At 44.7% G+C, this 27,428-nt stretch overlaps 1 protein-coding gene across 1 annotated transcript in view; it reads left to right on the top strand.

The window, feature by feature from the left end:
- Positions 1 to 457: 457 nt before the first annotated feature.
- Positions 458 to 27,428, top strand: part of LOC116909493 (TBC1 domain family member 30-like) — an 85,071-nt gene continuing 58,100 nt past the window's right edge. The window contains 2 exon segments of the mRNA XM_032913095.1: positions 458 to 963; positions 4,599 to 4,763. Coding sequence (XP_032768986.1) covers positions 603 to 963; positions 4,599 to 4,763 — 526 coding nt within the window. The 5' untranslated portion in view covers positions 458 to 602.

Here is a 27,428-nt window from a genome sequence, read left to right as displayed (position 1 = left end):
AGAAGTTCTTGTCCAACAAGCCTGGCTACCCGAGTTTGAAACCCCCGCCCCCACCCGAACCCACTTAAAGCTAGAGGTTTGATCTCCAGAACCCACTTAAAGTTGGAAGGAGAAAACCGACTGCACCACCTTGTCTGCCCTCTGACCAGCACCGGCACATCGTGGAATGAGTGTGCACGCACGCAACAATAATACACATTTTTTTTTTAAAGAAAAAAAGATAATATCTCTCATAAACGCGAATTCACCGTCAAAACTAGCTCTGGCGACCTTCATTAACTCTGCCAACTCACGAAGGCTTGTTAAACCCACAATCAGTGTCACGGAATTTCGTTGATCTGAATCCAGGCCTTTTATTGGAGGAAAAAGGTTCACAACGTCACTAAAGTCCCAGGACTTGCCAGATGGTCAAGGATTTTGTGGAGCCTCCTGGACGCTCCGGGTCAGGTGGGAAGGAGGACTCGGGCGCGGCGCCCGCGGACGTGAAGCCGGAACTCCCGGCCTCCGCCCATTGGTTGGCATTTCGACCCCTGCCGGGGACTCTTTGCTGCCCGCGTGGCCGCGCCCTCCCGGAACTGGCGGGCGCCGCTGCGGTTCGAGTCATGGAGGTCCTTCCCGCGGGCAGGATGTGGGACTCGCAGCAAGCCGAGGAGGCGGCGGGGCACCCGGCGGGTGAGGGCGACCCGGAGCCGCAGCCCGACGGCCGCACCAGCCGCACGGCGTCCCTAGTGAGCGGGCTGCTCACGGAGCTCTACAGTTGCACAGAGGAGGAGGATGTGGCAGCCGGTGGGGACCGTGCGTCCCAGGGCCGCCCCCTGCGCAAGGACAGCCTGGACAGCTCCACTGAGACCTCGGGTTCCGACGCGTTCCTGGGCGGCCGCGGCGCTGGCGACTCCCGAGTGCTGCAGGAGCTGCGGGAGCGACCGAGCCTGCGGCTCCAGATGCAGTACCTGGAGCGGAAAGGTGAGCGGCGGCGCGGGGACTCCTGCCTATCACTGCCACCTGCTCCACTGCGCCATTTGCGGCACCTGCTCCAGGTGCCCACCTGAGCCATCTGCCCCACTTGTCTACCTGCGCGAGGCGCCCACCTGCGCCCACTGTCCCACTTGAGCACCTGCGCCATCTGCCCCGCTTGTCCACCTGTGCTAGTTGCCCACCTGCACCACGTGTACGCCGCTGCCCTTCCCGCACACCCGGAGAGTGTGGCGTCTCGGTTCATCTGACTCAGGAATCTACTGTCCCTCTTTCCCTAGACTATTTCCTAGTGCTCAGCCCCACCCCCTCTGCAGGTGTGGCTCAGAGCGTGGTCGAGTGTGCCCACGTCCTGCACAGCGCTCAGAAGATCAAGGGTAGGGGCAGTGTAGGCTCTAGCTTTACCTGAACAGCTGTTAAGATTAGTTTGGAGTTTCTTCGGTGTTTACTAGAAATTTCCTAGAGGACCCTGGGAGAAGAGAGGACTTCTAGGGCTTCTCACTCAGCCCCCTTCCCTAGCCACACTGTTTGGACAGGGTTTAACTAGCGAGGCAGAATAATTCGATAATGCATTTTGCAGCAGAGCGCGTGAATTCCGTGCCCGCCAGAGCGTGAGTTCCCAGCAGCTATGGTTTAATCTGGGACTCAGGATTGAGTGGAGTCTGAGCGCTTGGCCTTCGTGGTGCATTTAAATACTGCTGCTACCTTTCACCTGCCCAGAGAGTGGAGCTGAGAAATGGCCTTGGTTTCCTCAGAGCATAGGCTAATTTGATGTTTCTTTTGTTATCAAACTCTGAGGCTCACGTTCTGCTCGAGATTTTTTTTTTCTTCTCAATAATGATAGCTTACATTTCAGGCATCGGAACCAGTATAGTTGTCTTTTTGAATAGATCTAGGAAAACCTCAATTTACAAAATTTAGTAAGCTGTGGGGAACAGAAGGCCAGCCACTATCACATTTCTTGCAATATTGTCCTTGTGCTAAATGACCATGGGAGGGATAAAGAGAATTATCCTGTTTAGCTGGTTCCAGGAAAAAAAAAAAAAAAAAAACAGAAAAAGAATAAATCTGCTTGCTCCTACCTGTGTAAACAATTCTCAGCTACCTTTTCCGGCTTCCTAGTAAAGTGCCCCCCAACCCCCACTTTGAGCAGACATTTTATTTTATGTAATTACCTGACTCTGCTAAAAATTTGTGTTTATGCCCAAACTCATGCTGTAGGGCAGATTCTAACAGAATCAGTTTTGAAAACTGTGACCCGATTTCCTCCTTTTAGAAGGCTATTCACTTTTGTTACCAGGAAGCTTTGAGAAACTAATAATTTCCTTTTAGAAGAGGGAAACTGGCAAGCCAGAGTGTAGAGAGGCCAGCAGCCTGCGAGTGGGTGTGGCATAAGTGGCGGCTCTACTGATCACTCGCAGAACCTGCCAGCGTCCATTTCTTCCTAGTTCTCATCTCATTGCTGACCCCGTTGCCTGTGAACCCTTTCTTTCCTTGTAGTTGACTGTGTTGGATGAGCAAGATGCTGTATATCAACACACTGTTTCTGTGGACAGACATCACTACAACCCTGGGATCAGGGGTCACTGATGCAGCTGTTTGCGGAAATAATGCTCACTGGGTAGTTACCGGTTCCAACCTAAGGGCTGTGTTCACTTAGGGGGCCAGTGCAGCTAACCTGTGCACTGGTTTGCCTCTCTCCTGGTTTAATGTTTCAGTGTTGTATCCAGACAATGCTGGGTGTGGGTCTGTGGTCTAGGGACAACAACAAAGTAGCTTGTAATGGAACTTGGATTGTCTGTGGTGGAGGGGACGAACTGGGAGTCAGACTCCTCAGTTATCTCGCTTCCCCCCCCCCTTTTTTTTTTTAATTAGCTGTGCAGCCTCGGGCAGGCTTGCATCATTTCAAACCCATGTATCATACGAAGGGGAATTTCGAGAAGTTGGTCAGCTTTCGAGCAGACCATATTCTCCCATACCTAGTGAGAAGCAGGGGTCATGGTCCACACAGAGACAGGTTCCGGTGTGGGATGTTTATTTATCTTTTGATATTACTGTGGAAGACATTTCTACATGACAATCAGAATACATCCCTATAAGTAGTATATAATGTAGAGAAATAGAGACTTGTAGGTACTTTAAGAAACAGCAAAAATAAGTTAGGGTTTTCACACACATCCTACTGGTGTATTAGTTTTAAGGCTGTAGACTTTATTATTTTTATTATTAAAGTTCTAAGTTCTTTCGAGTTTTAAAAAAATCTTTTTAAGTGTTTGGGTGTTCAGTGCCTGCCAAGGTCAGAAGACGGGTCAGATCCCCTGGAAGTGGACTTGTAGAAAGTAGCGAGCCACCATGTATGCTAGAGTTGGACCCAGTCCTTTGGAAGAGCCAGCCAGCGCTCCTAACCTCTGATTCATCTCTCTAGCCCAAGAACGTAGAAGTATTTGATCCCTTTAGAGGAAATACATTTTCTGCCATGTATGAAAATTATTGCTGTTCTAAAATGAACTGCGCTAACCAGGCCATTCGAAGACCACATATTTAAAACAAAATCGGCATAGCCTCATTCATCTTCATTACCCAGTCTGCTGGTTACTTACTTTCAATTCACAATTGACAGGGTTCTTTTTAGCTGTTTCTTATTTTTGAGGTCTTGGGGTTTGAACCACCAGGACCTTGCACATGTTAGGCAATGCCTCTACCACTGAGCCCTCTCTTACTTTTTATTGATTCTTTGTGGGTATATGTGTGTATGTATGTGTGTACTTGTGTATGTGCCTGCAGAGGCCAGATGCCAATGGACCACTATAATGGCATTTTCTATGTGGTGCTGGTGTTGGTAAACTTGCACGGTAAGTACTTTACTGTCTCCACAGCATGTACGGTCTTGAGACAGTATCTTGGTTGTATCATTTGGCTTTGAACTAGTGATCCCCCTGCCTTATCGTCTTGAGTAGGTGGGATTATAGGTCTGTGTCACCAGGCTCAATAGCATTGAAAGGTAAATGCAGGCTGGAGAGATGGCTCAGAGGTTAGGAGCACTGACTGCTCTTCCAGAGGTCCTGAGCTCAATTCCCAGCAACCACATGGTGGCTCACAACCATCTGTGATGAGATCTGATGTCTTCTTCTGGTGTGTCTGAAGACAGCGACGGTGTACTCATAGACATAAAATAAAAATCTTTTTAAAAGTCCTACATTACGGGGTTGGGGATTTAGCTCAGTGGTAGAGCGCTTGCCTAGCAAGCGCAAGGGCCTGGGTTTGGTCCCAGCTCCGAAAAAAAGAAAAGAAAAAAAAAAAAAAGTCCTACATTAAAAAAAGAAAAGAAAAAAAGAAAAAAATAAGGCATACCTGGAGGTAAGAGTAAAAGCAGGAGTCTTTGCTTATCTGTTACATATTGCAGCAAGGAGAACGTTTATCTTATAGAATTTCTCTTAGGAGCAAAGCGGGAGATGAGTGGTGGCTCATTAGACTGGAACGTCTTCGCTGAATCCCGTACATGTTATCTGGGATGAAAAGCTAGAATTAGTGGATTTAAATTCATTTTCTAGGCCTGTACCTTTTGACTAATAGTGCGCTGGGTATTTACAGCCCTCTCAAGGGATTTCTTCTTTCTTTCCTGATAGACTCCAGTGAGCTGAAGACCATCCTTCGAGAGCTGAAGTCCAGGGTTGGCATCCAGTCAGCAAAGTTACTCCGGCAGCTGAAGCAGAAAGACAGGCTTCTGCATAAAGTTCAGAAGAACTGCGACATTGTGACCGCCTGCCTGCAGGCTGTGTCACAGAAGAGAAGTAAGTTCAGGGGTACGGGGTGTCTGTCATCCCTTGCCACTTTGGCTAGCAGTGAGCCTGCAGCAGGCGCTGTTTTGCACTGCTTTGAAAAGTCCAGGAACCAACCAAACAGCGCAACTTTTTGTTTTTAAATTTAAAATGAATGCTTGATGTCTAATGTTAATCCCTAGCTTTATTACTCACGAGTTGAGGTCACATTTCACTCTGACAATGGTTACTTTTTTTTTTAATGTGATACTAAATGGCTTTTTAAACAAGCATCAAATGGATGGGACTTAAAGTAGTGTCCTTGTTCCTTTGATCTCCGTGCTCCAATGATTAAACAGTGGGCCTAACCAACGAGAGCGGCTTACAGCCTGCTCTGAAACCCAAGAAGGGCAAGGTATTGGAACAAATGAAACCTTTGTCTTCTTGTCTTGCTTTTTGCTGAGAGCTGTTTAGCTTGGTTAATTGAATTAAAAAAGTGTTCAGTTACTGGTCCGTCTTACTAGATACTTGTGAGTTAATTTTGTGATTCTCCACACAGTCTCATTGTGCTTTACTCTGCTAACGTGTCCCTGTTTTTGTTTTGCATTTTTTTTGTTAACACGCAGCGTGGCAAAGCGGGGTCCAGGTATGGCAAAGACAGCTGCAAAATGTCCTTCTGATAAAATGCCTGGGGCAGTGTCTGGGGTGCATGTCAGAGTTGCTTTTTCTTATGCCTTTCTTCTGTCACAGTTTATATATAAAGTAACAGTTTATGTGTAAAGTAACAGATCAAAGTTGTTGGTTTTGTTTTGTTTTGTTTTGTTTTTTTTTTTGGTTCTTTTTTTTTCCGGAGCTGGGGACCGAACCCAGGGCCTTGTGCTTCCTAGGCAAGCGCTCTACCACTAAGCTAAATCCCCAACCCCGTTTTTTTTTTTTTTTTTTTATTCCAAAACGAAGATGTGCCTGTTTTCATGAAATAGTGTCCAGGGCTTGATTAGTTTTCAGTAATAACATTAGCAGCTTAAAATCCCATCTAATTGCCTCCTTCCACTTGCTATCCTCAACTTATCTATGGTTTTGAGATATAATGCACAGAAAGCCAAACGCTGTTTAGAGATCACAGTGGTGTGATGGTGGTCCACACCAAGAGGAATACAGCCGAGTAGACCGGCTTTCCTCTAGATGGGCACTTATCTGAAGAGCTAGAGAAGGATGAAGGCAGGGTGTGTGTGTGTGTGTGTGTGTGTGCTCTTGCACACGCACATGCATGCATGTTGGCATGCATCATATGTGATAACTTTTCATGGATTCTGACTGATTTGAATGTGTTAAGTAAAAATTATATCCCCCTTCTAATATGAGAGACTGGCTTTGATTTTTTTTTCAAGTTTGCTTTTAGTCTACTTAGTTATTACCTTTTCTATATGAAGCTAAAAGCATGGAGTTTTGAAGCCCGTGTAGGAAGACAGGTGGAGCAGGTGAGAGGAGGCGGGCTTGGTGGACTCATTGTATCTACTGGAGACTGATTAATGTTAGACTTTAGATGCATTTGATTGACAGAAGCACTAGTACTTGTGTCTTTTAGACAAATGTGCCCACTGGCACTCAACTTAATGTGTGAATCTCTGAACGCATCCTCCGACGTATTTTAAATATAGCTCTTCAATTCTAGCCAGCTTTTTGTTTTGTTTGTTTGCTTCATTCTAGAGAATGGGGATGTCCTGAGCCTTTCCCAACAGGTTCAATCCCTCCCTTGGTGGTAGAAATACATTAGAGTTACAGATGTTACAATTGTCTCCTTCCAGTATGTCACAGTCTTTCTAACAAAGTCAATAGCAAACACACGTAGAGTTCTAAGAACCGAGATTCCTTGCCACACAGAACACCTGGTCTCATTTTAGTAGTGTTTGGCAATGACACATTGAAATACAATGTGTTGACTTGCTTTGTTAAGTGCGGAAGTTGGGGCTGGGGAGATGGCTTGGTGGTAAGAGTGTTTGTGTGAGGACCTGATATGTTTGGATCCCCAGAACCCACGTGAAAACAAGTAACTGCGTATACTTAATAGTTTCTTACAAAAGTCTGGTGGTGTCTTAATTACTCTCCTATGGCTGTGAGGGGTCACCAGGACCAAGGTATCTTATGAAAGAAAGCATTTCATTGGGGGCTTGCTTACATTCAGACAATTGATCTTTGACCATCATGGTGGGGGAGGATTGATAGCAGGTAGGCAGGCATGGTGTTGGAACAGTGGCTGAGGGCTTACTTCTGATCCATGAGCAGGAGGCAGAGAGGGAGGAAGAGAAAGAAACTGGGGTTGGAGAGGAGAAGGGGGAGACAGACAGACAGAGACAGACAGACTGGGCCTGGCATGGACTTTTGAAACCTGATAGCCTACTCTTAGTGACACACCCCCTTCAACAAGGCCACACCTCCTAATCCTCCTCAAACAATTCCCCAACTGAGAACCAAACATTTAAATATATGAGACTATGAGGGCCATTCTCATTCAAATAGCCACAGACAGCATCTCTTCAACTGAGCCAGGATTAACACAAGCGTGATCTGCTAACTATGGGGGTACCTGAATGTACTTTTAGTGCTCAGTAGCCTGAAGCAGGAGGGTTGAGATTTTGAGGCTACACTGCCAAAAAATCTCAAAAAACCCAAAAAAAAAAAACCAAAACCAAAAACCAAACCAAAACAAACAAACAAAACAAAAAACCACCCAAAACCCCAAAAACCAAAACCAAAAAAGAAAAAACACCAGCAAGCAATGTAACAGGGTCAATACTTGTCTGACAGAAGAATGTATTTTCCTTCCATATCACTTAAAAATATCTACTTTTAATAATTATTTTAATACTTATTAAAATAGCAGCAGCTGCGGTCATTTATTGAGCGCATGCCTTATGGCCAACTTTTGCTTTCCTATCTAACAACAACTCCTTCATTCACACTGTGTGATAACGTCCAGATTCAGCAAGTTTGACTAATTGGTCAAAAGTCACCTTGTTGAGGGATTGAGAAATAATCGAAAGACAGCGGTCTGGAAACTCCACATTTTCCCCGTTTCCCACTCTAGTTCTGCAATAATTCTGGAGTGTTGCTGAGTTTCGTAATGTGCAGAGAACAAAACGATTCCTGGTTGATAACTAGCCCTGCTTTACAGCACAGTCTGCACAGGAAGGAAGTGTTTATCTTGGCTAAATGATTGCATTGTACGAGTGGTTTGGCGTGTAGGAAAACCCACTTAAAGGCTCAGACAATGAAAGGAATTAAAGGGAAGCCAGGAAGATCAACAGTTGGAGGTGAGACCGTGTTACCCAGTGAGACCCTGACTCATAATTAACAACTCGAAACCTCCCTCAAACTCTGAACACGCAAACAAAACATAGAAAAAGAGTGATTCGGGATCAGTATTTGTCTGACAGAAAAGGATATTTCCCTTCTGTGTTCATCTAAGAATGGGCTGCTGAGATTTTTTTTTATCTTTTCCTTAATCCCCTTCTCCTGAAGGCAGAAGCCATGTTAGCGCCACACAGCTTTACAATCTGCCTTGGTGCGGTAAATACATCAGGCTGGTTGAGCTAGTGAAATGCTATTACAAATCCAGCAATAAAACATGGCGGTGACGTTAAAGGTGTGATAAGAGAAAACACGAGCAAAATATGAACGTATCTAGCCATACGGAAGCCTTGCCAACACTCACAGGATTCCTGCATTTTTACAGTTTCTTAGAAATGCTTGTAAGGGCCAGGTATCTTGTCAAAAAGGTGAGAGTCCTTTTGTGTATATGTGCACGTGTGCAGGTGTGTACTTGTGCATGTGTGCATGTTGTTGTGCACACGTGTATGTGAAAAGCCAGAGGTCAGTTGGTGGGGGTTGGTGCTCTGTTTCTACTCTGTGGGACCAGGGGACTGAACTCAGGTGATCAGGCTTGAAGGCAGAGCCTTCATCCTCAGAGCCATCTCATTGGACACCTTCATCCTCAGAGCTATCTCATTGGACATCTTCATTCTCAGAGCTATCTCATTGGACACCTTCATTCTCAGAGCTATCTCATTGGCTGTCTTCAATCTTGGAGCTATCTTAGCTGTTTTATTGGACGTCTTCATCCTCAGAGCTATCTCATTGGATGCCTTTATTCTCAGAGCTATCTCATTGGACGCCTTCATCCTCAGAGCTATCTCATTGGATGCCTTCATCTTCAGAGCCATATCATGGTTTCACAGTGCGTCATTTTGTTTTGTCACAACATTATAATAGTAAACAGCGTTCTTTCAGTAATGGCTTACAGAAAGAACACATCTAAAATGGCTCTAATGCCTACATAAATTGGCAGACATACTTAAAAGCCCAGAGATATCTTCGTCCGCAGTTATCACATGCTAGTAGCTCTTCAGTAGCTCTTCCTCCACCAACTATGACAAAATGTTGAAGGACCCATTCCTGAGCAGGACACTATAGCTGCCAAGTTCATCTGTGCAGTGGTCACGTTATGGCTAGAAGATGGGATTTTACAGCAATCCTCCCCAATTCAGCCCTTACCGGCTTCCTGTCTCTTCTTTCACATTCTTCTTCAAGCCTTGGCAGGGCTGATGGTGACATTTAGGGACGAACATTCAATAGTTATTTCTTCTCAGCACTTTTTGACTAGTTATGAGTATAACTAGTCCCAACTGCTTTCCATGGCAAAATGAGGCTTCTCTGACTCTGACAGCAACACTATATTTTATGGGTTTAAATAAGTATTTACAAGACAATTTGAGGGCACAAGATACCAGTTTAGGAAAATAACAGTAGTAGCTTGCCCCCTTTAGGGTCTGTGACCTCCCCAGCATGGGCTTTTGATCAGGTTTAAAGTACCATGTGTGGATTTCCTCCTGTGGCATGGACATAAATTTACCTGGCCATTTGATTGTATAGCACGCAGCATCCACAACTAGTTAAGACTGCGTGGATTTCATTTTGCTGGTCATTCATGTAGTTTGGCTTTTTTTTGCATGATATTATAGGCTGTTCTGATAATATTTTATGTGAAGCGTCCGTTTCCCTTAACGAACAGTCTGACACTCACTGTGTCCCACCCACTGGCCCCAGCAGCTTGTGTAGCACCTTGTGGACTGTGAAAGCTGGCCAGCAGGGAGGAAGCATTCAGGCCGCTTCTAGCTTGATTTCTCTGTATGATCTTGAACTTTGGATCCTTCCATCTCCCAAGTGCTGGGGTTACAGGCATGTACCATCATACCCAGGTTATGTGGGGTTGCAGAGCAGACCTGGGGTGTCAGACCAGCACTGTCGTGTTGTATAAAACAATAAGAAAGAAGGGATACGTTTGGTGGAGGATCAGTAAGGTGTGGGGGAAGGGGGCGCCTCTGCCAGCCCATGCTGAGGCATCCTCACTATGGTATAGTATAGAATGGAGTTTATTTAGGGGATGGGGAGGAGAGTAGAGACAGAGAAAGGCAGAGCGAGAGAGCGAGAGAGCGAGAGAGCGAGAGAGAGAGAGCGAGAGAGAGATGAGTCAGGCACACCTGGTAACTGTTGCCAAGCAACTGTGGGGCGTAGCCTAGACAAATTGACAACAAACACTCTATCAGCTGAGCTACTTCCCTAGCCCCTCAATAACATTTCTGTGCAAGAGACTCAGTAAATCATGTTGTCAGCAATACGTTTAAGTCTGGTGTTTTTTCAGTCCTGTATAAAAAAATCTTTTCCTTCTTGTTCTTTAACCGCAAACTCACAAAGACGTGTTAGATTCTAGAAACTTTGTTTTATTTTACGTTATTTGTTCAGCGCCGAGGATCGAGCTGAGCTGCAACCCCAGCCTAAGAGCTTTATTATTTCATGAGTATTCTGTTATCCTGACACAAGCCCACATGTGGTTTTTCTCTTAAGACATCACACTGCATAACAGTTTTGTATCCTAGCTCTGTCATGTGCTTTGCATTTATAGGCATAAAATTATCAAGAATATTTGGGGGGGGGATGTTTTAGAGGTAGAGCTCAGTAGCCAAACTCTCTCATTCCCTCATACACACTGGTTCTGTAGTATGTCAAAAGGCTAAAGCAATTTCATCAAACAATTCACATACTCCTTACAATATGTTCTACTACAAAACGTGGCACTGTGCAGAGGGGCGTTTCAGACACTGTTTTTATTTTAAGGAATAACGAAGGTCTACATGTGTGGACATTTGCTTTTCAAGTTTAAGTAACAGACACTATGAGTCCTCCGGAAGCTCCCAGGTGCTCTTCACTGGGGGAAATCTCTCTTCTGTGAAAGGATGAATTTGACTTTGTTTATACTTCCGCTTTTATGTGTATTCCCAAGCAATGATGTGGTTCCGAAAGAGTGAGTAGCAAGGACAAGGCTGGCTGTGAAAGGAGAGGTAAGGCTTCTATCTGAGAGATAAAGCTCTCAGAAGAGGCCACAAGGCCTTTGGAGCTCGCTCTGCTCTTGGGTTGCTGGGAGAGTTCACATGCTGTCTCTTGGCGGGGGGCGGGGGGACCAGAGGGAAAAGTTAAAAACAACGTCTGCAACATCATGTGTCAGGCTAGTTACCAAATGACCAGCTAGGCTGGTAGGGTCAGCACTCCTGTCTCCTCTCTCTCTCTCCTCCTCCTCTTCTCCCTCCCTCTCCCTCTCCCTCTCCCTCTCCCTTCCCCCCCCCCCATTCCTAGCTCCATACTCTGGCTCAGTTAGCTCTTAGCATAAGTGAATGCCCATTTCTGTGGGTGTGGAGGGAAGAGCGAGCCAGCGTTTCAGTAGCACCTTGCAGGATGAAGTAACCCGGCCTCCTGGACATTCTGTCCATAAGTGTAGCCCAGCTTGTGTGTGGGAATGAGGACAGTGTTCACGAGTCTGCTCCTGCCTTTCACCGTTATGCTAGTTTGGGAGAAATCAAACGTCAGGTCATCAGGCTCGTGTGGCAAGTGACTCAGCAGCCCGGTGTGATGTATCTTTTTTTTTTTTTTTTTTTTTTTTATACTGTTCTAAATCTATTACGATAGAGATTGAAACAGTAACTAGAAAACAGCTGTGCGAAGTCCACTTATCTTACTTTTTGCACCCTGGGCAAAAGCAACTTGGAGGGGAGAGGGTTTCTTTCACATTACAGCTCATAGACCACCACAAAGGGAATATTAAGGCAGGAACTCAATGGAGGAGGCGATGCAGAGGCCATTGGATGAATGCTGCTTACTGGCTTGCTCCCCCTTGGCTTGCTCAGCCTAGCATTTCTTGTCTTGTTTGTTTGTTCAGGACTGTGTTTAGATCTCTCACTATGCAGCTCTGGTTGTTCTGGAACTCACCACGTAGGCAAGAGTGGCCTCTAAGTCACAGAGATCCGCCCGCCTCTGCCTCCCAAATGCTGGGATTAAGGGTGTCCACCGCTATGCCTGAATCAGACTGCTTTCTTATAAGACTTGCCCAGCAGTGGAACCGTCCACAGCGAGCTGGGTCTTCCCACATTGATGATTAATCAAGGAAATACCTTTACAGACTCGCCTAACCAGCAGTCTGATAGACACACTTTCTTGACTGAGGATTCTCCTCCCAGATAATACTAGCCTGTGTCAAGCAAGCAAACAAAACCAAACCAACCAGGACACCAGTCATACAGAAGGGAAGAAACTTTCAAAAAGGCCATTAGGTTTAGTCTTTTCTCAGTCGGACTGGTAATTCTGGCCCATCTGTTCATAGTAATGGGGCTCAAGGGCAGGGTCGACTGACTGTGAGGACCACTGAAAGTAAACTGGATGGAGGTTATGATTTTAAAAATCCCCTTTACTATATTTTTAGTGTGATTTCCCTACCTTGGGAATCAGAATCAGATGCACTCTTTCCCCATGGGCCATTGTAACCTCATGTTCTCTTCGTTTGTATGTGTACTCATGCTTTGTGTGTGTGTATGTGTGTGTGTGTGTGTGTGTGTGTGTGTGTGTGTGTGTGTGTGTGTAAGTCCATTCCATTTGGCGTATAAAAAGAAGCTAACATTTAGGTTATGTTTGATGTATAAAGAGAAGCTTTGTGTGTCTGTTCGCCTGTTTATCTAATCTTTTATATTTTAATATCAGTTTCTTTTCTTCAAGAAATAAAATGTTTGAGCATCTTATGGGTAAGAATTGTGTTTCCACTTGACACAATTTATTCCAAGGTATACTGAGAACTCACACCATGTTTGAGATGTTTCTGTGGATTTGAGATAAGTGATACATTTAAAAAGGACCAGAGTTTCAGGAAAACTATTTCAGGAGAAGGGGAATTCAGTGTGATCTCTCTTTACCCACAGGCCTTGGTTGAACACAGTGAGGCCCGAGGGTTAGAGTGTTGACACTCTCAGCTGGTCAGTGACACAGCCAGGACTGTGCTGTCAGATGCGGTCATTATCAGTTACAGCCAGCAGGGGGAGCACTCTTAGGCTTTCATAAGAAAGGTCTTAAAGTTCATATTACTCGTGTTGTGCTGTCCCAGGAGGTAAGAAAGCCTATAAAATGGGAACTGATATGGTCTGGGACAGAGTATATGAAAAGATTGAGGGAGTCATTTTAAAGTTCACTTTCTGGAGCCTGGAGAGATGGCTCAGCAGTTAAGAGCACTCACTGCTCTTCCAGAGAGGTCCTAAGTTCAATTCCTAGCAACCACATGGTGGCTCACAACCATCTGAAATGGGATCCGACTGATACACCCTCTTGTGGTGTGTCTGAAGGCAGTTACAGTGTACTCATACATAAATTGAATAAAATTCACTTTCTGTGCACACTACTATTTTCACATTTGGTTATGATTGAATACTTTTTGAAGTGAGATGTTTCAATCATTTCGAATGCTAAAAGGAACATCGCCATTTAAAAATATCCTTTCTAGACTATGTGTGTGAAAATATCACTTATTCACTGAACAGAAATTTACGTGTGTTTACGATTTGCCAGACATGGTGATAGGTGGTGAGCAACATGTCCAAGATTAACATCCCATGACTCCAAGCGCCTTTCACCCTAAGTAAACATTAAGATGAGTGTGAGTTCTCTTCCCCAAAGCATAGGTTGCTGTTTGTACAACAACGGTCTGCATTCTTCTCGAGGTGGGTATTGAGTCTACAGCAGCGCGCACAGTGATACGGTGACATACACTGAACGCTTGCTTGTAGGAATTTGAATACAGACTTCAATTCCATTCTTTGCGAGGAATAATTATCACAGGGCTCCAATTTTTTTCATGTCTATTGAAGTTATTTTGGGATTAAAATTAAAAAATCTAATGCTTGTCTCCCCCCGCCCCACTTCCCGACATTCAGATTTGATTGACGTGAATTGACACATTGATTTTTAAGCCTCTGGAGCTGTTCTTAGGGACAGAAAAGTTTGGAAACCCGTAAACTATTCCTCAACATGGACAGATCCCTGAAGAGAAGAAGGAGAACTTATTCTCCTTAATTCCTGCTTTGGAGACGACCTCACCGTTAATCCCAGGCTGGCTGCAGACTCTCAGGGACCACTACACTCAGCCGAATCCTGGTTTTGTGACTGTGGACAGCATACTTGACCTGGCGGGGATCACTAAGGACCATGGCTTGTTTAACTGTGTAGAGTTTACATCCTGCGTGTTCACAGTTCACTTCCATGTACATGCAGATCGATTGTCCCGGTCTCCCCTGGCAAAGCCCCAATCCCTATCTCCCTCATATGTCTAGCATCTTGTGTAAGCACCTGCTGCTGACTGTGACTGGAGAGACAGATTATCTGACCCCTCTTCAGCTGTGCGACCTTCGTTGTCCTATTTTATCTCTCAGGTTCACACCCCTGCCTCTGCCCCACGTTTACATCACATTCCATTTCCTTACCAAAACATACTTTAATAAGGGTTCTTAAAGGCTTTAATCTCCCTTCTAGCCCACCACCCACCTGAGGTAGTGGAAAGGAAAGGTTAATAGGGCAAAGGAGGATGCAGACCTGTTTAGGCATGGTTCTTTGGAGGTGATTCTAGTCTTCGTTGTCAGGATATCAGCAATTCAGCTCACACAAATCGGCAGCAGTAGCTCTGTCCACTCGCAGATGCTACTCATGAGCCAGCAATGCAGCACGATCCAGAAGAAACTGCAAGGCTCCGCCAACCGGCCTGAGTCTGTGGAAGCGACAAGAAGCCACTAGACTATCACGAGAAGTTCTCTGCTGTGTGTCTTTCTACAAGGTCACAACAAATGAAGGTCAGTGGCGAGGAAGGCCAGGTGACCCAGTGCCGCAGTGTTATCAGCAAAGCCTAGCAAAGGCCAGCAAAGAGCAGCAAGGCAAACAATGTCATCCAGCACCGCCCACTGCTCGTCAGGCTCTATTTATACCCTTTCCAAGCATCACATGTTCTCTCAGACGTCCACACTCTAGCAAAGTGTCATATGCCTCTTTCCCAGGCAACGTCCAGAAAATCACCACCATGTGTCTCTGTTCTTCGAAAAACATCCTCTCATAAGACAGTTTCCAGAACACCATCGCATGACACAACTGAGTCTCCAAAGGAACCAGAAATTTTCACTTCATCTTACTTTGTGTTTTTATAGACAGAATATAAGCCATCAAATACAGTTCTATAAGCCAGGTGTAGTGGGAATGCACCCATAAGTCCAAAAGGAGGCAGATAGTACATTGAAGGCTGACCTTAGCTATTATAGCAGGGGCCTATCTGAAAAGAATGAGAGAGGTAGACTGTCCTCACAGTTGTTGCATTAAATAATAAACATGGATATACCATACCACACTATGCTGGGCACCAGTGGGCCACATGGTACCAGTGGGGTGTTCTTGGCACACTCTCTGGCCTTTTTGCTCTGAAATCTCTCCACCTGACTCATTAAGTTCCCATGGCCACGCCAGCCCCATGCAGCAACCGCCCATCTTGAGGTCAGCTGTCACAAAGCCCTGTATCCTGGTAAAACCAAAACTCTAGAGGCTTGTAACTTATCAGTCAGATTTATATCAGTAAATTCTCACCCCACAAAACACCCACACAATGAACTCAGGGCCAAATGATGTTGATATAAGCTGCCCACCTTGACTGGACAAATTGTCTTGTAGTAATCCACCCCTTATATGATATTCATAGCTCTCTGCGGCTATTTAAAGCCACATGTATCTGAGTCGTCCTTCTCTTCCTCCATCTTCCTTCCTTCTCGCCTCTCTGTATTCTCCACCTGTCTCTAAAATTCTCCATGCCCCCCCCCTTTACTGCCCAATCACATGCTCTAGCCTTGTCTTTCACCTACCCTCACCTGCTTACAGGCAGCCATCTACACACAGTCCTGTCTTGAGTGGACATGCTCTCTTCCTAGGACTTGGGATAAACTAGCCACACCTTTGTGTATATTGGGTCGGTGGTTGTCTCTTCCCTACCCAGGAATCTCCACACTTCTTAACTGTTTGTTTGAATCATTTTTTTTTTGTTTTTTTTTTTTTTTTTTTTTTTGAGCTGGGACCTAACCCAGAATCAATTTTTTTTTATTAAAAAATTTGTTTTATGTACACAGGTTTTCTGCCTGCATGTATATCAGTGTGAGGGTGTCAGGTCCCTTGGAATTGGAATTACAGATGGTTGTGAGTGCCACGTGTGTGCTGGGAATTGAACCCAGGTCCTTTGGAAGAGCAGCCAGTGCTCTTAACCCCTGAGCCATGTCTCTGGTCCCTTTTTATCAGTTTTCTATCTCTATATATCTTTAATGAACACCGACACTAGGTTTTGGCCAACTAGTTCAGTGGTAGAACACTTGCCTAGCAAACACAAGGTCCTGAGTTCAGTTCCCAGCACCAAAAGATTAACTAATTAATTAGTTAATTAAATTGGGTAACTCAAGCATAGCGATACACGGCTGTAATTTCAATGCCTGGGAAGGACTGTGAATTTGCATAAAGTCTGGGTCACACAGTGAGATGCTGTTTCAAAAAATTAGTAAGTAAAATAAGTGTGGTATTGTAGGCCAGGCCTGGTGGCATACACCTTCAATCCCAGCCGTCAGGAGACAGAGGCAGGCAGCTCTCTCTGAGTTAGAGGCCAGCTTGACCTACAAATCAAGTCCAGGACAACTAGAGCTATTACAGAGAGAATCCCTGTCTTAAAAGTCCCCCAAACAAACAAACAAACAAACAAACAAACAAAGCAAACAGAAACTAACACTAAAATTGTACTTGAACATTAGACAACCATTCCATTTTTCTATGCTTTTCTTAACTTCTGAAATGAACAGTAATATTGATCTTACGAATCTTAAGAATGTTTTGGAAACAAAACTAGAAGTGTTTTGAAATGTAAAATGTGTATGTATGTATGTATATGTGCATGTATGAGTGTACATGTGCGTGTGTGTGTGTGTGTTTGTGTGTGTGTGTGTGTGTGTGTGAAATGTGGGTATTGGATACCCTAGAGCTTCAGCTGAGTCAGTTGTGAGTTGCCTGATGTGGGTGCTGAGAATCAAACTCAGGTTCTCTGCAAGAAGAGCCCGTACTCAGCTGCTGAGTTCTTGGCTTATTACAGGACTATAGGACATCGGCGTGTAGCAACTGCTTTCTTAGGTTTAAAGCCAGTGGCGGTGTCATCGAGCAAACCCTTGCCTTATGACGATGTCGATGCAATCTTTGCATGTGGGTGGAAAGACGCCAGTGAAAGAGTTGTTCCTGGGGATACAGAGTAGCAAGCACAGGTGAGTTGAGAATGTGCTGTTCACACATCACCTTTCTAACAGCATGGCCGAGTTTAATGAGTGGACAGTCGACCCTGTCTCTCTCCCTGGTGGTAGGAGGTAGTTTGTTTCTTTCCTTTTTAACCTGTTTCCATAACATTTTTTGCCACTGACATTTTACTTACAACGAATGATTTACCACTGAAGCATAATGCCAATTCCCCTCCACCCCCCGGAATGGGATGAGCAAATATCTGTTCATAGCGGTCCATATAGAGAAATTTATTTTGATGTTGCAGATGGAAATTTTCCGATGTATTTCACGCCTAGCTTACTCAAGTTCTTTGTATGTATGGTTGTGTGTATCTGGGCGCGTGTATGCCATTTCATGAATTAATTATTTTTGAGACGGGGTCTCTCGCAGATGTAGAAGTCACTGAATTAGGTAGGCTATCTGGCCAGCAAACCTCAAGGCTTGTCTCTTCTGTTCTGGGGTTACCTGTCTACACCAGAATGCTTGGTGTTGTTCTGGGGACCCAGCTCAGGTCTCCTGCTTATGCTCCAAGTGTTTTCCAACTGAGCCATCTTGGTAGCTCTCTCCCCACCCTCCACCACCCCCATTTTCTTTGTTCAATACTGTCTTCTCCATATATTCACAGAAAAGGATTCATCCAGGGCTTAGCTGTAAAGCATGACACGTGGCTGTGATCTACTTGTAAGGTTTCGGTCATGGATGGAAGTTGTGTAGATGGGTAATGCGGTTTCAGGGCGTGTCCGGGCCTCTCAGTTCAAAGTGGTAGGAAAGGTTACCTCACATCTTGCTGACACTACCTGGTATGTCCAGTAGAGGGCGAGCCAGCTCCTTTCCTTTGTCAGGGGACGTGGGATTGTGACTCCTTTGCTCTGATTCTATTTAGTTCTCATCAGTTTATCAACTTACAGGATCACCAACATTCTAGACTCAGTCGTGTGACTAAAAATTAGTAGGGAAGTGGTACAGAATTATTTTCTCCCCCGCCCCATGCAACTAGACATGTGAAGGAAGTCCCTCTTCAGTGCGCACTCGCGGCTCTCTCAGAATGTTCTGTCTTGAGGCTCTCCCCATAACAGGCATAAGGGACTCAACCTTAAGTCTCTGTAAATGGGAAAAGTTTGGGGTCTTCAAGTGTTGCGTGATGACTCTCAGTGGTTCATCACAGTGACACCTCCTGTTCAGGACCCACAACACTGTGGCTCTCTCTCCTACAGAAGCTATGATTTTTATGTAGCTAAACGTCTTTACGTATCCGTACAAAGAAGGTTTGCTGCTTCTGTTCTTGGAAGGTCTGATAATAATCGTCCCTTTACATGGAGAAGCTACATTTGTGAACAGCACTGGGCTATGAGATTGTGAAGTTAGGAGTTTTCTACTGTGTGTGTGTGTGTGTGTGTGTGTGTGTGTGTGTGTGTCTGCGCTCTTGTGTGAGCCTGCACATGCACCTGCCTGTGTTCTTTTGAGATGAGGGCTTACTATGTAGCTTAGGCTGGCCTTGAACTTAACATCCCTCTGCCTTTGTAGCCTGAGGGTAGTAGTTACAACTGTGCACATGGTGGCCTGTACTGTCTGTGATACTAGGACTTGTGTTGTCCATCCTAGCCCAGAAGGTCTGGGCTCAACTGAGACTCCAGCTTCAGCCTACAGAAGAGCTGGGTCAGTGGGTGTGTTTCACTGTGCCGGACTCTCTCTCTTTCAGGAGCCTGTATTTGTTTGTTTGTTTATTTTAGATCACCCTGCTTGTCTCATTTCACTGTTTGTAAAGCAGTCATTTACCTAGAGACTTTACCAGTGACCGGCGACTCCATTCCAGGCTATCTCATTGGAAGAATATCTTTTCTACATATTGTCTCTCGTTGGGTTAAGTCTACATCAGAGTTCCTGGGGAAATGGTCTTTTCTGCTCTTCTCCTCCTGAACCACACTTTAAAAAAAAATAGAGTAATTCATCATGACACATACCTGTAATCTCAGCCCTCGAGAGCCTGAGGCAGGAAGATCAACTACAGGTTCAAGCCCAGCATGAGCTACATAGCTAGACCCTGTCTCAGAAAATATAACTGCAAATTTATTTCTGTGGAGGAAAACTATTGTCTATGGTGTGGTTCAACTAAGCCCCCGTGAAGGCTAGTGAAATGGAAACACTACTGTGTGGACATCTAGCATTAGTGTCATGTACGAAGCCATGCTCACCACACAGGTAGTTGGGGTCAGGATTCCTTAAGCTTCTTAAATCCATTAACCACCCTCATGCTTCAGTTTTAATCCATGTTTTTCCTGGAAACTGTATTGACAGTGTATATCAGTGTCACAAATGTAGTTAATGTTAGAGGGATCAAATGACCCAAGTTTCCCCAAATCAGCATGAAGTCCTTCCTTAGGACCTGCTGGTTCCCTTCTGCTCCCATGACCTCGAGGCTTTGGTGAATGAAAGTTGTCCTCTTGCATTAGAGCCAACCCATAGCAAAGTCAGTCCAACCCCTCACTTCCAGGTGGTGCTCGTGCATGTGTGTGCATGTCTGTGTGCATGAGTGGGTGCCTGCATGCATGTGTGTGTGTATGTGTGTGTGTGTGTGTATGTGTGTGTGTGTGTGGTTTGTTTTAATGTTCTGCATTGGGTCATCCTACTTTACTTGTGAGATTTCTGTTCTCACTCTTCCTCTTCATTCTCCTGAGTGTCGCCACCATGAAGCTGGAAAGACACTTTGTTAAAGGTTTTGGGGTAATGAAGGGAAACTGTAGCACTGGAGATAATAAGAAATGGTGATAGTGTTGCTCTCAGCTGTTCTTTGATGTAGAATTCTTTAAGAACCTTCTCCTTAGATCTTCATAGTCTATCTTATAGCTCAGCTGTTCGCACTTTTAGGAATTCAAATTCAGGGCTTGGGCCTCAGCTCAATGGTAGAATGTTTTTGTTTGGAGTTAAAACCTCAGTCCTGCAGAGAAACAAATAAAACCCCCACCAAAATAATTGAACCTTACAACGTATCAAGTCACAGGTTTCCTGTCCCAAGAGGCAAACTTACATCATGGTGTAACCTATTTTTTCTTGCACAGAAGAGTCAGCCATAGATAACTTTGCTGCACATAACATCTGTCTGTGTGGTTGCAGTTGACCTGGATAAGTTCAAACAGGATAGTGAAGGAATTCTGTTCTAGTCTCATTGCTGCTGCTAAGGTGAAATACCTCATCAAAAAGCAACGTGGGAAGAAAGGGTTACTTAGCTCACAATTCCAGGTTCCAGTCCATCAGAGCATAGGAAGCTAAGGCAGCAGGAACGTAGAATGGCCACATGACATCCATAGTCAGGAATAAAGAGAAATGAATGTGTGCGCAGGCAGTTGTTTGCTCGTGCTCAGTGTTATTTCTCTATACTTACACAGTCCCTGCCTAGGGAATGGTGCCGCTCACAGTGGGATGAGCACTCCATATCAGTTATCTTAAGACAACTCCTCATAGGTCAACCCAGCGTGGGTTCTGTCCACTTGACAATTAAAGCTGACCTCCACACATTTTAAACATTTCTCCTTAACTAAAGTTCATTTTCAGCCAAACTGTGCACCAGGTACTGTAATGCAAACATTGGACATACGGCCCATGTTGACTCTATCAAAGCTTCAACATGATAAGTGATTCATGTGGTCTTTAATTTTCTAAATTAAGTAGCATGTAATACAATGCAAGATTTTTTAAGCACTTAAAAAAAAAAACCCAGGGCGTTTTAGGTTGAATCATCTCAAATGCTTTCTTAGTTCTGTGACACAGTGATTACAACAGCTGCTTCTCACCGAAGAGGCAACACAGCATTAGCACAAAAATGATTCCTAACTGATTATACCCGGAGTCTGCATCATGGACATCTCTGTATGGAGGGTCCTCAGTTTACCACTGCCTCGGTTAACCACCAGCCTGTTTTTTGACACGAGGCAAGTTAATTTTAGAAATCGATTCTGAAGTTTCTTGGGAAACTTGAAGGTTGACCAGATTTCTCTTGCGTAACTTAGAGGATGGGTTGTTGCTGAGAGGAATGTTTTAGATGTCTCGTAAATGTTTAGTAAAGCTTATCTCCCACGTCCTGACTGACCGCTGTAGGTCGCATCCTGGTGCCCCATGTGCAACAGCCAGGTCTCCTGCACTCGTCTACGAGCTTGTACATCCCCTCTGCTCTTCCGGGGTTTCAGGCTAACCAACGCAGCTGGACTGACCGTGTTGAAGTTGCGCATTGGTTTTCTGTGCCATCACTGTATTAATAAGTAATCTAAGAAGGAGCTGCAGCCTGGGTTTGGTCCCCAGCTCCGAAAAAAGAACCAAAAAAAAAAAAAAAAAAAAAAAAAAAAAAAGGGAGCTGCAGGCCTGATGGGTACCACACTCAGTTGGGAACACAAATGGGGCTGAGAGCAAATCTGTTTTAGAACTTTCCAGAATGCTCTGATCTTGTTCAAGTCAAGTTATCTGGCTGTATCTTATTAGCATAGCTGTTAGAGTATGGCTTTAGTATTAAACCGGGTTCATGTCCCAACTGACTAGCTGTATGGCTCTGGGGGAAGTTATTTCATCTCGTAACTTATTCCCGCTTTTTTTTTTTTTTTTTTTTTGGTTCTTTTTTTTCGGAGCTGGGGACCGAACCCAGGGCCTTGCGCTTCCTAGGCAAGTGCTCTACCACTGAGCTAAATCCCCAACCCCTACCTATTCCCGCTCTTTTTATTTCTCCTGTGGCATTTTCCTGGGAGATGTGAGCAACGTTTGTTCATCATGGAAGGGATACCAAAAGACCACAGAAGTGACTCCACCTGAGATCAGCTTGCTGAGCCAAAGAGATACTGGGGCTAGGTGTGCATGGACGAGAGCTTATTTACAGGACAGAAGGCAGCCCCATTGCCAAAAAGCCCACCCTAGCATGGGCGATGGCTCCTACTAACTGAACCCCTGTAGTTTCCTGTACAACCTATGGGCTGTTGTACCAAGGAGGAGGCTCCTTCCCGGCAGTTAATTACCATTGACATCCGTGGTGAGGGGAGTGTCTCAGAAACCAGATGACATTCTTCTCTTAGGATAAAAAAAATGAGTTCAAGAGAAAAAGAAAACGACAATTTGAAAAAAAAAATCCAGCAAGAGTTAACTACTTATATCTGTTGATTATGTTATGTTATAGTCATTTTTTTCTGTTCCTAATAAAATTCACCCTACTAATATCTGCACTTTCCCCTGAATTTCTGTGTTGCTGAGTTACATACATAGGCAAAGCACTTGTAGTCCAGTGTTTGATCCATGGTCAGCAGCTGACACCTGATGGTTAATACTGCTCTCCTAGACACCTGATGGTTAATACTGCTCTCCTAGACACCTGATGGTTAATACTGCTCTCCTAGACACCTGATGGTTAATACTGCTCTCCTAGACACCGATGGTTAATACTGCTCTCCTAGACACCTGATGGTTAATACTGCTCTCCTAGACACCTGATGGTTAATACTGCTCTCCTAGACACCTGATGGTTAATACTGCTCTCCTAGACACCTGATGGTTAATACTGCTCTCCTAGACACCTGATGGTTAATACTGCTCTCCTAGACACCTGATGGTTAATACTGCTCTCCTAGACACCTGATGGTTAATACTGCTCTCCTAGACACCTGATGGTTAATACTGCTCTCCTAGACACCGATGGTTAATACTGCTCTCCTAGACACCTGATGGTTAATACTGCTCTCCTAGACACCTGATGGTTAATACTGCTCTCCTAGACACCTGATGGTTAATACTGCTCTCCTAGACACCTGATGGTTAATACTGCTCTCCTAGACACCTGATGGTTAATACTGCTATTCTAGTTCCAGCTTTGCTCCTATTTGTAGGCATCTCTTTTAGGATATATAATCCTGGGAAGTTGAGGACGTTAGAAAAATGCTTTTTTGTTTTGAGATTTATTTTTATTTTATGTGTATAGGTGTGTTGCCTGCATGCATGTCTGTGCACCACATGTATGCAGTACCCATAGAGGCCAGAAGAAGGCATTCGATCCCATAGGAACTGGAGTTAGAGATCATAAACCACACTGTGGGTGCTGGGAATTGAACCCAGGGTCCTCTGGAAGAACAGCCAGTGCTGAAACTCCTCTCCAGGTCCCAAGTTTCTCCCCATTTTTGAAACAAGTTATTTCTCTTTTTAGTATGTATTTGGTAACTGCCAATTTGGGAGATTGTTGTTAGTACGTGTAGGCATGTGGAATTTACCAGAAAACTTATCTGTGCTGCAAAGAATGAAAAAAATAAATAATTCCAAAGACTAGAAAACTTCCTATAAATGGTGGGCCGTTTTTGGCAAACTTAAAAAAAAATACATAATGACTCAATTTTTGATAATTGCAGGCATTGTTTAAAGCTCTAATATTGGAGAGAGAGATTGAAAAGAAAGTGGCTCACTTAGATTCTGCTAGGAAAAATTGATTTCCTGTTTGCAATGATCTTGCCAAGACAATGGCTATGAAGTAATTAATATTGGGGCTTTATTAACTTTTGACGAATAGGAAAAAGCTGACTTGTCTGCATTGAAGCAAATGCTCTTTGAGTGACATCTTAGAAAACCAAGATGAGAGATGGGACCAATTTGTCAGTCGAAATGAATACTTTTGAAAATTGATTTCCTGGCATTTTAGATGAGGTCACCAGGTCAAGCTGGGAAGTAATGGAATTAAAAAGTACAGGATCCTGCTCAAGTGACCTAATGTCAGTGCTGGGAATCTGTGACAATGTTGCTATAAGACAAACATGCCAGTGTGGTAGCACATGCCTTCAAGCCCAGCACTCAGGAGGCAGAGGTCGGTGCATCTCTGTGAGCTTTCTCCAAGTTAGCCTGTTCTACAGAATGAGTTCCAGGACAGCCAAGGCTGCATAGTGCAATTAAGCAATTAAATAAGCAAGCAAGCAAACTTAAACAAGTCTTTAAGAGTAACCCACATGCCTTTATACAAGCCTACTACCAATAGAACAAGTAACATTTCTATAGAGAGCTCACTGTTTGACTGGCATGTGCTAAATGTTTTATCTGTGGTATTTTCTCCTCAGAGAACATCTATAGAGTTGGTACTTCACTTGTCCCACATTCAGGGTAAGGAGACTGAGATGCTTACCTAGGTTACCACTGCTACTGAGCGGTCGGAGCCCAGCTTCTGTTTGAAGAGTGGGTTTTCCGCTATTCCATGCTGACTCCCTTTGCATCTACACGGACAGGATGAGCAGGCACGTGTGTGATGGCTGAGAATTGCGCATCTTGTCAGGAGACCAGGAATAGCGTGTGGGCTTTTTTCATTGCACAAATGTTAGTCAAAATAACTGTCCATAAACACATCTGCTCGTTTCTCTCGTAATTGAATGGAACGCCAGTTTTTAGTGAGTGGAAAGCACACATCTCTTGACATGATGACTTTCTGATTTTATTTATTTCTAACAGTCATGTACTGGGTAGCAAGTAGGTACCCAGCCCCATGATAGCCGCGGGCAGGGGCAGAGAGAGATGGAAACAGTGAATAAAAATTCAAAGAAGCTTATGGTTTATGGAGGGGATAAAAGTCTTCATATAAATAATTCAACCACATTGATGAAGTACGCACGGGGGTGGGGGTGGGAGGTGCAGAGCATGGAATACAGGTGTCAAGGCAGGTGCCATTTTTAAATGTCATACCAGCAGGACCATAAACACACTTTGTGTTCTCTAGGCAGAGTTAAAAAGACATCTACAAGATGGGCTCAGTAGTGCACATCTTTAACCCAGCACTCAGGAGACAGAGACAGGAGGAGCTTTCTAAATTTGAGGCCAGTCTGGCCTACATAGCAAGTTACAGGCAGCCAAGGCAAGCAAGAGAATGGCTGTGTGTATCAGTTTTGATGTTAGAAAGCTATTTCCCATTTTCTCAGAATATACAGACTTAACAACCCTAATCCAGAAGTCCAAAATTCAAAAAAACTCAGTGCTAGTATGATGGTAATACAAGGAGAAAACTCCATACCAGAAACTTTATGTACAGTTTTTTTGTTTTTTTGAGTGAGGGTCTTACCAGGCAGCCTAACCTGGCTTCAAACTGTCCATTCTTCAGTCTCAAATTATTTGTTTTTTTAAAAAAAGGATTCATTGATTTATTTGTTATATATACGTACACTGTAGCTGTCTTCAGACACACCACAAGAGGGCATCGGACCTCATTCCACATAGTTGTGAGTCACCACGTGGTTGCTGGGATTTGAACTCAGGACCTCTGGAAGAGTAGTCGGTGCTCATAACCACTGACCCAAACCTCCCAGCCCCAGTCTCAAACTCTTACATGTCAGGATTCTAGGCATGGATCCCCATACCTGGACTCAGGACAATAAAAAAAAGCTGCCCAATGCCACCTTCCAGCCATGTGCTTAAGGCAAAAATAAACCTCAGGTCCCATCCTGTGGTTTCTCACTACGATAGCCAGATAAGTCTGAACCACAGCAACAACAAATCCAAGTTTGAAACCCGCGCGGCCGCAACCATCTTGGATAAGGGATACTGAAACTCTCAGGAAGCATCAGGTGCCAGAAATGTTTAAAATCACCAGGGGTAATTTTTCATTTAAAAAGACGTAATACGTTTCCTCCCCGGGAGCTGGCGCACATGATTGGGGTTGGCAACATGCCAGGTTGACACTCTGCCAGGTGATGCTCTGTGGCGAGCAGGACTAAAGCTGTGGTCATTAAAGGTGCCACCGTAGCTGTATTAGGTTCTCAAGTAGACCCTGCCGCCCTGCGTTGCTTCTCGCAGAGAGAAGGCTTGTAGAAAGAGCATCTGTCGAGATGTCGGCTTCCTTTTCGATCACCGACACTCCAGAACATAAATGTGGACATCGGCTAGGATGCATCTGTGGCTTACACCACCCCAGGCTTCTTTTCTAATGGCGTGTGTGCCAGGGGACGCCCTACATGGAGACTAAGTTATCAGCTTGCACAATGTCACATGTATCGACCTTGACCCCTGCCTTGCTCCATTTACATTCTCCCTCAGGTCGTGCCTCTCAAAAGTGCATTTCATATCTCACTTTTAAAATTGTGTTTTAGTGTTTGAGAATTTTTTTTTTAAGACAGGATGTCTCTACGTAGCCCTGCTTATCCTGGAACTTGCTATGTGGGCCAGGCTGACCTCAAACTCAGAGATCTTCTGTTTTTCCTGTGAGTGTTTGTGCTCCTGAAGGCTAAAACTAAAGGCTTGTTTGAGAATTTCTTACAATGTGTTTTGATCAAACCCATCCCCTACTCTTTCCCCTCCAATTCTTCCCTTATTGCCCCCAACACTTTTCTCTCCTAATTTTTTCATTAATAATTTTATTCCTTTACATTTCAAATAATATCCCCCTTCCCGTTACCCCACAATTCTCCCATCCCTTCTTCCCTCTTCTCCCCCTCCCCTTTGCCTCTATGAGGGTGCTCCTCTACCCACCCACCCACTCCCACCTCAGTGCTCTGACATCCCTCTACACTGGGGCATCGACCTCCACAGGACCAAGGGCCTCCCCTCCCACTGATGTTAGACAATGCCATCCTCTGCTACACATGCATCTGGAGCCACGGGTCCCTCCATGTGTACTCTTTGGCTGGTGGTTTAGTCCCTGGGAACTCTGGGTGGTCCAGTTAGTTGATATTGTTCTTCCTATGGGGTTGAAATCCCCTTCAGCTCCTTCAGTCCTTCCCCTAGCTCTTCCATTGTGGTTCCCAGGCTCAGTCTGGTGGTTGGCTGTGAGTATCTGCATCTGTCTTCGTCAGGTGCTGGTAGAACCTCTCAGGAAACAGCCATATCAGGCTTCTTGGCATCAGCAATAGTGTGGGGGTTTGGTGCCTAGAGATGGGATGGATCCCTAGATGGGATGGTCTCTGGAGGGCCTTTCCTTCAGTCTTCCCTCCTAATTTTTTATTCATTCTTTATCTCTCTCTGTTTCTCTGTCTCTGTCTCTCTCAGTTTCTGTCTGTCACATACAGAGTT

Source organism: Rattus rattus, chromosome 1 (assembly GCF_011064425.1).
Source record: "Rattus rattus isolate New Zealand chromosome 1, Rrattus_CSIRO_v1, whole genome shotgun sequence".
NCBI lineage: Eukaryota > Metazoa > Chordata > Mammalia > Rodentia > Muridae > Rattus > Rattus rattus.
This window is presented reverse-complemented; position numbering and strand designations above follow the sequence as displayed.